At 51.0% G+C, this 11,694-nt stretch overlaps 3 protein-coding genes across 4 annotated transcripts; 2 read left to right on the plus strand and 1 right to left on the minus strand.

Moving 5' to 3' along the window:
* Positions 1-2,095: 2,095 nt before the first annotated feature.
* LOC131210885 (forkhead box protein H1-like) lies at positions 2,096-4,134 on the plus strand. Its single transcript, XM_058204195.1, has 2 exons — positions 2,096-2,571; positions 2,760-4,134. Exons 1-2 carry the CDS (start codon positions 2,096-2,098, stop codon positions 4,132-4,134), a joined length of 1,851 nt encoding a protein of 616 aa, XP_058060178.1.
* A 4,700-nt stretch (positions 4,135-8,834) lies between these two features.
* Positions 8,835-10,418, plus strand: LOC131208587 (COP9 signalosome complex subunit 6). Of its 2 annotated transcripts, XM_058201386.1 has the most exons (5): positions 8,835-9,013; positions 9,059-9,320; positions 9,390-9,541; positions 9,614-9,973; positions 10,040-10,418. In XM_058201386.1, exons 1-5 carry the CDS (start codon positions 8,882-8,884, stop codon positions 10,178-10,180), a joined length of 1,047 nt encoding a protein of 348 aa, XP_058057369.1. In that variant the 5' UTR covers positions 8,835-8,881; the 3' UTR covers positions 10,181-10,418. The 2 variants fall into 2 exon arrangements, with proteins under 2 accessions (XP_058057369.1, XP_058057368.1); XM_058201385.1 differs by having other exon boundaries at positions 8,835-9,320.
* On the minus strand, positions 10,244-11,613 carry LOC131208589 (zinc finger protein 330 homolog). The gene is made up of 3 exons (XM_058201387.1): positions 11,357-11,613; positions 10,715-11,262; positions 10,244-10,640 (listed from the first exon to the last, which is right to left on the minus strand). The coding sequence occupies exons 1-3, from the start codon at positions 11,488-11,490 to the stop codon at positions 10,420-10,422; spliced, it is 903 nt and encodes a 300-aa protein (XP_058057370.1). The 5' UTR covers positions 11,491-11,613; the 3' UTR covers positions 10,244-10,419.
* Positions 11,614-11,694: the final 81 nt, after the last annotated feature.

Genomic DNA, 11,694 nt, shown 5'->3' on the forward strand with positions numbered 1-11,694 from the left:
GTCCGAGGACGTTCTTCGTGTTATGTTGTGCATAGGTTCAAGGACGTGGAAAAAATGTGAACCAATCGGGGTAAAGCAAGGGATTATTGTTGAATAAATGAACATATAACTAAGCAGTTTCTGACAAATTCCTTCAACAAACTTTGCCACCGCTTTACTGTGACACCGACGGCTACGCAAAGGACTACACAGCCAGGTGTATTCTACCAGCGATGAAAATGTTGTGCAAAATTCTGTTAAATAGACCTACAAACGCCTTCACACAGGGGCGTAATTGGTTTTAGCATCCTGGCCATTCCAGCACCGTCCCATGCGCTGCAACAAAGCGGAACAAAATTACTATCTTTTTTCAGTGAACAGCAACCAGCTGGCCGCTGGGACATTGTTTCGTTCCCGCAGCAATACCCGTCCTTACATGGCACGATCCGGCTGGGTTCCGACTCTTTTCATTTTCATCCCCAGCATACAAATTATCACATGTCGTCAAATTGAATTACTTCCAACAACGTGCACCTCTGAGGACACCGCTGCTCCGCACCTGACGACGATGCCAATTCGTGTACGTCCTGCACCCTTCCGTGCGCTTTAAGAGCTTTGTTGTGCTTTGCCTGGCGTGGAGCTGGCCGGAGTAGCTCCCTTTTTCCGATGATGGCCTAATGTAAGGCCTATGTGGCAGCAGCACGGGTTTTCCCTCTGTAACGCATAGAATCGCAAGGATCGTTGGAAAACTCGACACAACTACACGCGCAAGAACGCCCTTTGTGTGAGCGTAACACATCCTTATGTACTCCCCGGCCCGGAAAAGCACCTTCTGGTGGTCTCACTCACGCACAGTAGGTTCTCTTTTCTGCTCTACACGGTGTAGCGACTGAAGGGAGAGTATTAGGACACTTAGGACACACCCCGAACTCGCCGAACAGGATGTGGCTCTCTCGCACACATACACCGACCATCCACGGGTCAGTAACACGCACTCACACAGGCGCCTCGTGCTTCCGGAAGCCAACAGTATCGCTCTCACTTTCATCCGTACGGCGAGCGTGGCGTGGTTTGGCCAAAATAAATGTTTTACTTGCCAAGGAACACAGTTTGTACAACTTTTTTCCACCGTGCCGCGGCCACCGCCAGGGAGGAGATGCGGGGCACGGTGGAAACTCGCGTGCTTTGCTGGTGTGTGTTTGTGGCGCAGTGGTGCAAGTGAAACTGTCGAGAGGACGTGGAGAGACCTGATTATCACATTACAAGCGAACTTCTTGACGAAGGACCTTCGGATCAGAGAAGGCCATGCGAGGTTTGTATACCTCGGCACACAACTACAGCAGCAGCCCCGAACCATCCACGGAGCCATTGGGCGAGTGAGCGAGAAAAGCGAGTGAGACGGCGCCATTTTTTCTCCGTCTCCCTTCGGCGCGCGCCACATGCAAACTGGCACTGGAGTTCTGCGCGCTTTTCTCCGCCCTTCAACCACCCATCCGACACGACGTGGCCGCGGAAGGATGTGTAGCAGCGCGCGTGCAAAATTTTCACAATTTTCCACAAAGTTAAAATAACATTTTCATTCTTGCCGTCGTCGGTGCCGGTCGCAGAGACGTCGGTCGGACGGTTGCGCTTATCACATCCCGTTATCACGTCAACCCGGTCCGTTCGCGGTCACGTTCCGGTGCAAAGTGGAGTTGGAGTAGCTTTTCCCAACATCCTTCCGACGGGTTTTCCGACATTTATTACGAAATTGGTCGGTTCAGGCTGTATGTGAATGTGTCGTGCAAAGTCAAATTTGTCGTGATTCGAAGTGATTCGATAAAATGTGCCCCGCCATTTAAGGAACCGACAATGAGCTGTTCGAAGACCAAGATTCGTTCCAAGCAAATTCGAGCAAGTTGCGTTACGGAATGCGTAAAGAAGCGTGAATAAAGTGCAAACTACCGTGCAATTTCCGATTCCCAGAAAGCGCTGGAAATAAGGTGACGATCAAGTGACGAGTATGAAATGGCCAACCAGACAAGAACGCAAGGAGAAGTGTAAAAGTCTAGTGAAAAAATCGGCAACCGAAGACACTGCTACTGACTGAGAGACTAAGGACCGGTCGAAAAAAATGATGCATCCGGCAATGGCCTCCCCACTGGATCTACGGCCGGCGGGATTACTGTCCATCAGTTCGGCCGCTGCGAATAACGGCCCGCTGGGGTCGCTGGCGGTGGATCCAGCAAACACCTCGCATCAGCAACACCATCATCATCACCTGCAGCAACAGCAGAGCCATCAGGCACCGTCGAACCGGATCGGTGGTGGATCGTCACGTAACCGGAGCCGCAGTAGCAGTAGCTCGGAAAACGGTGCTACCGGGCATTCGGGCCTTCTGGCTGCCGAATCGGAAGGAGCCAACGGTGAAGGAGTTCCGTCGGCCGGCGGCGGCCCTAGTGGTGGCTCGACGAGTGGCAAATCGGGAAGCCACCGATCGCAGAGTCTCGTGAAGCCCCCGTACTCCTACATTGCCCTCATCACGATGGCCATCCTGCAGTCGCCCCAGAAAAAGCTGACCCTCAGCGGCATCTGCGAGTTCATTATGACTAGGTAAATTATTCGCTGTTATCCGTTTAGGGCACGGCGCGATTCAGATTTACAATGAAACCTCAAACGCCTAGTCAGTACGTTGAATGGTGTTACTTTAAAACTAAAGACCCATGGTGTAATTCAAAATGTAATAGCTAAAAACGCCCGTTGGCCATTGGGCATCCGTTCGTTCCATCTCCCCTCGACAGGTTTCCGTACTACAAAGAAAAGTTCCCGGCGTGGCAGAACTCGATCCGACACAACCTCAGTCTGAACGATTGTTTTATCAAAATTCCTCGCGAACCAGGCAACCCCGGGAAGGGCAACTTTTGGACTCTCGATCCGCTGGCGGAGGATATGTTCGACAACGGTAGCTTCTTGAGGCGCCGGAAGCGCTACAAGCGCACTACGCTCGCCCAGAGCATGGCGTTTCCGGGTGTGTTCGGCCCGTTCGCCCCGTTCTGGATACGCAAACCGGTGCCGGTCATTCCGATGCACCAGTTTGGCCCGGCGCACGCCGGGTCGCCCGCCATGACGCCCGGGTTCGGTGCGGAGGGTCCCGGAGGGCCGTTAACCTCGCTGGGGGCCGGTCGGACGGCGAGTGACTTCCTGTTGGACAGCAAGCTCAACCTCTTCGGCACGGTCAAGATGGACGATCTCAATGTGGCCATGATGGAGAACAGTGACTTTCTGCAGCGAAACGTCGACAGTTTGAAGATCTCGAGCGCCATGAACAAGTTCTTTCACGGCTACCACCAGAGTCAGGGTGGCGGGGGCGGCCCGGTGCTCGATCTGTACGACGATGGCGTCCACCATGGGCCGCTCGGTGGAGTGCATCACTGCAATGGTCGCGACGGAGCGAGCTACTATGGAGGGGCGGCTAAGGGAGGAAGCCTCCTGCCTGGGGGCCTCCCAGCCGGGGCGATGCTGCCGGGAGCCGCTGAAGTGGACTCAGCCGGTGGCAGTCGCCGGGGGCACGAATTTCCCGACGCCGATTTGGATGTTTCCAGTGACGACCGCATTGACGTGGAGAGTGAAGACGATTACAAGTCACCGGCAGAGAGAGGAAGTGGCCTGGTCTATCACGAGCTGCTTTTGGATAGGCACAAGTCGGAAACACCCACCAGTATTGCACCCCCATCGCAACACCTACCTAGCTCCCCCCAGCATCTCGGGCGACCATCTTCCGCCGATGGTCCACCGGTGGATCCGGAGGGCTATTCGCCACGCTGTAGCCCTTCCCGCGCTGGGCGTGATCCGGACGAGTATTATGTGGACGAAGACGAACAGTCGGACAAGGTTAGCAGCGGCTCGGTCGAGGAACGAGGATCCCAGCACGAACAGTCGGTCCGGAGTCACTTGTACGATGACGTACACCGCTTACCGACACCAACGGAACCGTTACCGGATGGGACGGGTTCCAACAATGGCACGGATGGCGATTATCCCGCGCTGAGAAGCGACAGCTACACCGAGACGGCAAAGATGCTCGAGACGACGTTTGCGACACGAAAGCGCAAATTTGGCAACACGAAAGGTTTCAGCATAGAGAACCTCATCGGCTGCAGCGTGGAGGACAGATGAATCCGATGTGCCGCGGCAATCGGTGGATCGGTGGATTAGCCAACAGAAACCAAAGAATTTCGGATTTTACGGTGTGTAAATACGGCCAATGTTGCGAGCCAAACGCCGTCTAGCTTTAGGGGGGGTTAGTACCATTTTCATTTTGTACAGAACCGGTTTTAGAATGCCGAATGTCCTATCGCGAAAGCGACCACGTCAGATGCTATGGTGTATAAATAAATCGGCAAGATGGTTTTAGTATTTTGACTACTCTGTGCGTGGCTCGAGAAAAGCAATTCATCCCCAACGGTTTCCGTAGCTCCAACTAAAAATTTAATGGCTATTTTTTCGCCGCAGGCATTTCATTACTCAGATTTTTACGTGCCGCTTCGGTGGTACTTTTACCTAGCCCCGGCGGATTCATTCTGGCCGGGCACACGCTTCCCGATCGGAACACTTTCTCCGGCGGGGCCACCTTTGTGTGACACCCTCCGGAATGTCTGGCTAAAGTTGTTCGAATCGATGGAACAGACTTCCTTGAGGCAGGTACGGTACTGCGGTTAGTTTGAAAGGTGGTCCGAATTCCGCACGTCAAGCAGTTGATTGATTCCGATGTGGCAACCTTAGCTCCTGTCACCGACACAGCGGCCGAAGGTCCGCAGCTGGCCAAACTGGGTTGTGTCGCCGAAAACGAGCGTATGTTTTTCTCGATTTGCTGACATCGACCGTGCAGCTTAAACAACTGCCTCCGCATCTCTGTTAGGTCCTGTGCTGAAGCTTTGACGGTAAGCCCCGTCGTTAGCTGGTAGTGTACCGTCTTAAGGTTTTCTTCCACGCTGTGCACTTGCTCCTGAAGCTGCGTCAACATCCTGGAGAGATCACGCACCGTGTCGTTGTACTGAGCGAATGGAACACGCAACGCCACATCGGTTACCAGCGCGCGATGCTGGAGCTCTGTCTGCAGTTCTGCTTTGCTTGCCTTGACGGTATCGACGTCATTTAGCCGTTTGCTGAGAGCATGCATCTTTTCGTTGGCCACATCATGATTTTTTTCAATACGCTTAAACGTCCAATCGATCTCGCGCACTTTGGAGTCGTGTTGCTCGAGCTGCGTCTTAATTTGGGTGAAATCTACTTCGTAGTCCGACACTAGCATCCCGAAGCAGCGTGTGTCCGTTTCCAGCTTGTCTATCTTCGGATCTAGGATTGCAAAGCGACCCAACAGGTTGTCTAGCCCGTCGGCCAGTTGGAGCGAATGTTCCTGCTGGGTCTTCCATCGGGTTTTTAGCGAAATGATTTCCTCCTTCAGTGTTTCCATGTGACTCTTACAGCCTTCCAAAATGGCGATATAATCGTGTGGCTGTGCTGGCAAGCTGGACTTTGGTTCATCGTCATGAGTAAGCTTCGAACGGGAAGTAGTTCCGGGTGAGCTACGATCGGACACATTTCGTAAAGTGTCTTCTCCGGCGTACAGGTCAGGCATTGTTGGATAAGAGTTTTCATCGTTCCCTTCAGCAAAAGTACTCTGCTGGGTAGCATTGTTAGATAGTGATTCACTTATAATGGGCTGTACACGGGAACCAGATGCACTTCGAGTGAGACTGTTTGCTTCCGAATTGGAGTCAGCTGAAGAAACTTCCTTCGAGATATTTGCATCCGACGGCGTTTTCAAAATGTTACATTCACCAGAAGAGGCAACCGACGGAATGTTTTCTTGGCTAGGCTGAGTACCGTTCGTTTCTTTTCCAATGGGATGCTCAACCTCGGTATCGTTATTACTTTCCGACTGTATATCCTTTGAAACATTATCACTCGAATCTTCTGGTTCGCCGATCCTGGTGGTGTTCGCTAAAATCTGACCACTAGTGTCGATCGGATTTGAAACAGTGTCCTCACTGTTAGGATCTTGTTGAATAATTGTTTTCGGGGCGATGGTAGTGCCTCTCAATAGTGGCAGGCTGGCAGGCTCAATTCCTGCAGCTGGGGACAACGTTGCTTTGTTCTCAGCTTCAACCATGTACTGTTCGTGCAAGCTGATCAAACCGGTAAGTAGTTTTTCCAGTTCACAAATATTAATTATTCTGTTGCCGGAAACACAGCATAGTGCCGCGCCAAGGTATGCCTTCAGGTGTTCAACAGCTTCCCTCTTTGTGCCATTACCTAACGCCGCCATTTCCACGATTTAATCCGCGTGCAGCTGCAGCTCATAGCTTACTACCATCCAAGCGGTGTCTGCCAGCTGTTGAGTGTAGACTAAAAATAATACAGTCACCGTACAGTCCCTGCCGGAAAATGGTATATCTGGTCCATTCTGTCCTTCTCCCAGTCACCCAGGCACACCGTAGTGGTTCGGTAGTTAAATATTAAAATATTATTTGCCCTCCGATGCGCCAAGCGTGACCGTAACGCTGTATGTACTAACGGAGAACAATAGCACGGCGACGGTTTATTGCATTTCGTGCATGTTAATGCGTCCCGCTGTGAACAATCAAATCGCGGAAATCCTCCAACCGCCAACCAGCACGAAACCGGGGAGGAATGTGCTCCTAGAGTCCTAGAGTGCGGCCCGATTCGGATTAAGCGAAGGACGGCCCGCAGACAGGACAATGTCGGGACGGACCGTGGCATGACAGTGAACGCACAGGATGGTAACGCGTAATCGCAACACGCTGACAAAACCCTCCCGGGGCCTGGCATTCTCAGCCGTACCTGACAAATCGAAAGGGAGGTCAGTCGAAAGTCGTCCAAAGACGAACCACAGCCCACACCTTTTCTGAGCAATCTTACTTAACTCTATAAAATCATCCACCTTTTAGCTATCTCGTTCATTCGCGTTGTCTCGCCCGTTGCAAGCAGTGCAATGCGAGAGTGAAACTTGATTGTTATTTAAATTACACTTCAATTAAACGCTCGATTGCAGATCAAAATATTTTCCTCTCGGTGTGCCTCATTTCGGCTCAATGCGGATGCGGATTACGGTGTGTGGTGTTCCGAATTCAGCACCCTGCCATGGCATGACTTGACTCAGCGGGACCAAGCGGAACCAAGCGGACCCTGTGCTTAATCCTTGAAACCTGCCCTAACGATTGGAGTGCCATCTTTGATGTTCTGCTGCTCCCTATTGTGCGAACACCCTTCGTTTGGTGCTACAGACGGCGAACCGACGTCAAGGATATTTCGACCATGAGACGGGATAATCGGTTGGATTTACCGGGTCCAAAGTGGGCCAATCGACGGCGATTCGACGGTGATCGAAGGCAGTCTGATACGGATTGTTACACACTTGATTAGCGACGAAGAATAATAAAAGGATTCTCGGGTAAATTCCCAAATTAATTTTTAGCCTGCCGAAACTGCACGTTTGCGCGGAAATGAATCAATAAATTGTTGAATTACATTTGTTTTGGAACGTAAATTTATCAAATTTCAAAACCTTAACTATGCAGGATCCACCATCAAATCTGTATAGTTCATCGTAACTTTCATTGGTTGCCAAAATGCCGGAACCGGTACTTCAGATGTTCAATTAAACCCACCGCTGGCGTCGGTTGTGATAAATTATCACGCCCTAATTGTGTTCCCTTTTTCGCACTACGAACCAATTGACTTATCATCCTCTCGCCGTGTGAAAACCTCTCTAAACAGGAGTAAATAGGTTAACATATTGCGGGCTGATCCTTTTTAATGTGGCCCCTAATTCCCGATGCCTTGCCGTCGTCAATCGGTCGCCTAAAACCACAATAAATTGGTTTCCCTTTCCCGGATCGGCTGGGGCCCTGTTTGCGGGAGAAATGTAAATAAATATCACTGGTACCGGAGCGAAGCTGAATCCCTAGTCCACAGAAAAGCAATATGTCACGCGAGTCGGTCGTTTATTCGGTTTCTCTCCGGTGCCCCGTCAGCAAACGGTAATCACTCATTCTCGCTGATACCAATATTAGTTGGCACCCCCTACGCTCCAAAGCGCTAAATGTCGCATTTATGAAAACTGTGCATGAATGAAAAACTGCACCCACTGATGACGATGGTAATCCGTGCCATAACCTCGGCTGATGCACACGGTAGTGCAGCATGCACAACTTTTGTTGCTTATCCTTTTGTGAGCTCGCCCAATGATCGGCCCATCTGTGAACCACAACGTAGTCCAACGGCACGGAGGGGCTTCTTCATGGACAAAAGGATTACGGTCGAAAACAAACACCCGGTACTTACTCGCTTGTCCTAGAATTCGTCTTGCGCCGTCACACTAGCGAGTGGATTGAACCGAGGATTCATTCACACCCGGCATTTCGATGCGTCGTCAATAAAACGGAATGGAGGGCGGCGATGTTCACGCTTTTTGGACACTTTATCCACTCGCAAAACAATCGACCACGAATCTACGCCACCTTTGTTTACTGCTGCGCTTCACTGAACCATTTGTCATACAATCATTCTCTCAACGCTACGGCAAAGTCTCTCTAATTTATTAAGTAAATTTACTTTGAGGTTAATCAAAAACGAACGAATAGTACAGTACATTAACTTAGTGAGAACAATGAATTTCAAAAAACGTATAGAAAAGGTCGGCGCAGGGCTCTTCTACTGTTTGGCATCACAATGCCAAAACTCACCTGCTCTGGGGTGCTATAGTAACCTTGGTTTTCCAGACGTCAAACGAAGCGGGATCAAAACATTGTTTCCCATTTCTCGCAATTGAGTCGCAAACTGTAGGAAGTTGCCGTGCCACGGGTTTGTAAGTTCGCGCAGCCAAAAAGTTTAGCAAACAATGAGCCAACCGGCGGAGGAAAAGATGGACGTGGACAGTGAAGGAGTTTTGGCCACCGCCAGTACATCAGCCGCAGCGGCCGCTGTTCCTGCGATCGCTTCAACCTCACAGGCGGTTCCATCGCCGGCCCCGGCCGCCGCCGGTACTAGCGGTCTGGGTGGGAAAGCATTAGCGGAGGGCAAAAATGTAATGGCCGGCAGTGCCACTGTGCCGTCCGTGACGTGCTCGCTTCACCCACTGGTCATTATGAACATTTCCGACCACTGGACGCGTACTCGGGCGCAGAAAGGCAGCAAGCCGCTGGCCTTCGGGGCGCTCATCGGGAAGCAGAAAGGACGAAATATCGAGGTGATGAACTCTTTCGAGCTCAAGTACGATGTGCTCAACGACGATGACATAGTGATCATGATGGATTACTATCACGTAAAGGAAGAACAGTGTAAGTAGTGCGCCTCGAACCTGGCGATGGCCGATGCTGTTCACGATTTCCGTTGTTTCGTCCCCTCAGACAAGCAGGTGTTTAGTGATCTCGATTTTCTCGGCTGGTACACGACCGATGCGATTCCCACCGACAAGCACATCAACATTCATAAACAGATCTGCGAAATCAACGAATGCCCCATAATGCTCCTGTTAGATCCGCTCAGTCGAAACATGAACGTAAGCACTTCTGGCAGCGGCCACGCTGGTGTCGTCAATCATTGTTCTGCTTTACTGATTGTCCCCCTGCAGCAACTGCCCATCTCAGTGTACGAATCTGTGATCGACATAGTACAAGGTGAGGCCATGATGTTGTTCGTACCGCTCAGCTACACATTGGCCACCGAAGAAGCGGAGCGTATCGGCGTTGATCACGTTGCCCGCATGTCCACCAATGAGTCGGACGAAAACTCCACCGTGGCCGAACATCTGTTGGCGCAGTACAGCGCGATTAAGATGCTAAACTCGCGGGTGAAGATCGTCTTGGCCTACATTAAAGCTGTTGAGAGCGGTCAGCTGGAACCGAACCAGGAGATACTGCGTATGGCCTATTCATTGAGTCGCCGGTTGCCCGTGGTGCAGAATCCTTCATTTAAAGAGGAATTCTATACGGTAAGCTTTACTATTTAAACAATATTATTCCGAATATTTATATTCTTTCGGTTTCTGCTTTCCCAGCAATCGAATGATGTCGGACTGATCACTTACCTCGGGGCACTGACGAAGGTTTCGAACGATATGAACCAACTGGTGAACAAATTCAACGTCCTGTATGACCGGCAAGGAATGGGCCGACGTTTAAGAGGAATGTTCTTTTAGGCGTTTTGAACGTCAGCCGCTGCCGCAGGTTCATTTTTCTTTTGTTCAATCACCCTCTTAGTTGCCTTCAAAATATTCATTTTTTTTTATTACAATCTGCTAGCCCACAAAATTCCCGGCCAAAGCCTAGCGCAATCAATAAACGCTCCCAACTCGTCTACGATTGGTGCCGCACATAATTACTAGCTTACTGAAAGAAACCATTTGCGTAGAGGAACGGGCGGACCAAACTGGAGGAGCTATGTTTTCTTCTGCGCCCCACTGGTGCTGGCGGATTCTTTATCCGATTCTCCGCTCGTCGTCGACTCTGACTCGTCGTCGTCATCGTAATCTTCATCTGAAGAACTATCCGAAACCTCGTCGTACTTGTTCCGGTACGCCGTGTACTCATCGTCGTACGCATAATCACCGTCCTCTCCTTCATCATCCAGCCGTTTCCTTCCGTACTTGTGACTGCGAACTTCAGGTTGAGAAAAGAAAGAATGTCTGTTAGCAACCTATACCGCTGTATTCCGCCGATCAACATGATCGTACCCGACATGCTAAGATCCTTCGTTTGGCTCGTCTCGTAGTTACACTTGGGACACGGTATCGGTTTGTTCTTGTCGTACTTGAAACCTTTCCGCCGAATGTGATCGTCGCAATAGCACGTCTTGCACCGCAGACACGAGTACTGGCCAAGCTTGTTGCACGACTGACACTTGTAGGATTCGGATTCCAACACCTGGCAGGAGGCCTGATGCTCAAACTGGTCGTCCTCGCACAGGAAGTTGTCACAGAAGCTGCACTTGTACATCCGTCCTCCGTGATCCCAAACGCCACGCTCGCATTCAATGCACACAGCGTCCATAAGTGGACAAACGCAGGCATGCGTCTGCAGACACTTCCTGCCGTGGCAGATCCAGGCCTCGCAGTGATCACAGATCGCTCCCACCATCTGCAGGCCTGTCGTAAACACGCCAGGATGCTTGATCACACAATCCCCCGTCTTCAGCATGCACTTTTGCTTCCCACACTGCGCACAGACCGGTAACCGCTGGACACTCTGGCAGAAGTAGCAGAAAGCTCGGGATTTTTGTTTCCTTTTCGAAGGGTGCAATAAAAGGGAACCATGGAAAGAGAGAGTAGATACACAAGCTCAAATATCGAGAACGGCACTTCTCGGCCAACACGTACTTGCCACACTTTTCGCAATCCATCGCTACGTTGCATGGTTGCTCCGGGAGTTGAGATTCGCGGTTCCGGATCTCCTTCTGGCGCAGCTTCTGCTTTTCGGCCTTCTTCCGCTGGCCTGTCTTCTTCTTCGGCATCTCGGGCTACTACGATCGATACGGATGGATGACGATGCTTGGCCTTTGGTCAGTGTTGCAGTAGCATTATTCAATTATTGGACACCGGATCGGCCGAAAGAAATTACGCACGAAAAGGCCACCACACCGAAAAGAAACCCTGAAAGATTGACAGTTTGCCGTTTTGACAGCTCGCGGGTGACAGTTGGGTTGGCGCGTGAAAAC

This window comes from Anopheles bellator, chromosome 2, assembly GCF_943735745.2.
Source record: "Anopheles bellator chromosome 2, idAnoBellAS_SP24_06.2, whole genome shotgun sequence".
NCBI lineage: Eukaryota > Metazoa > Arthropoda > Insecta > Diptera > Culicidae > Anopheles > Anopheles bellator.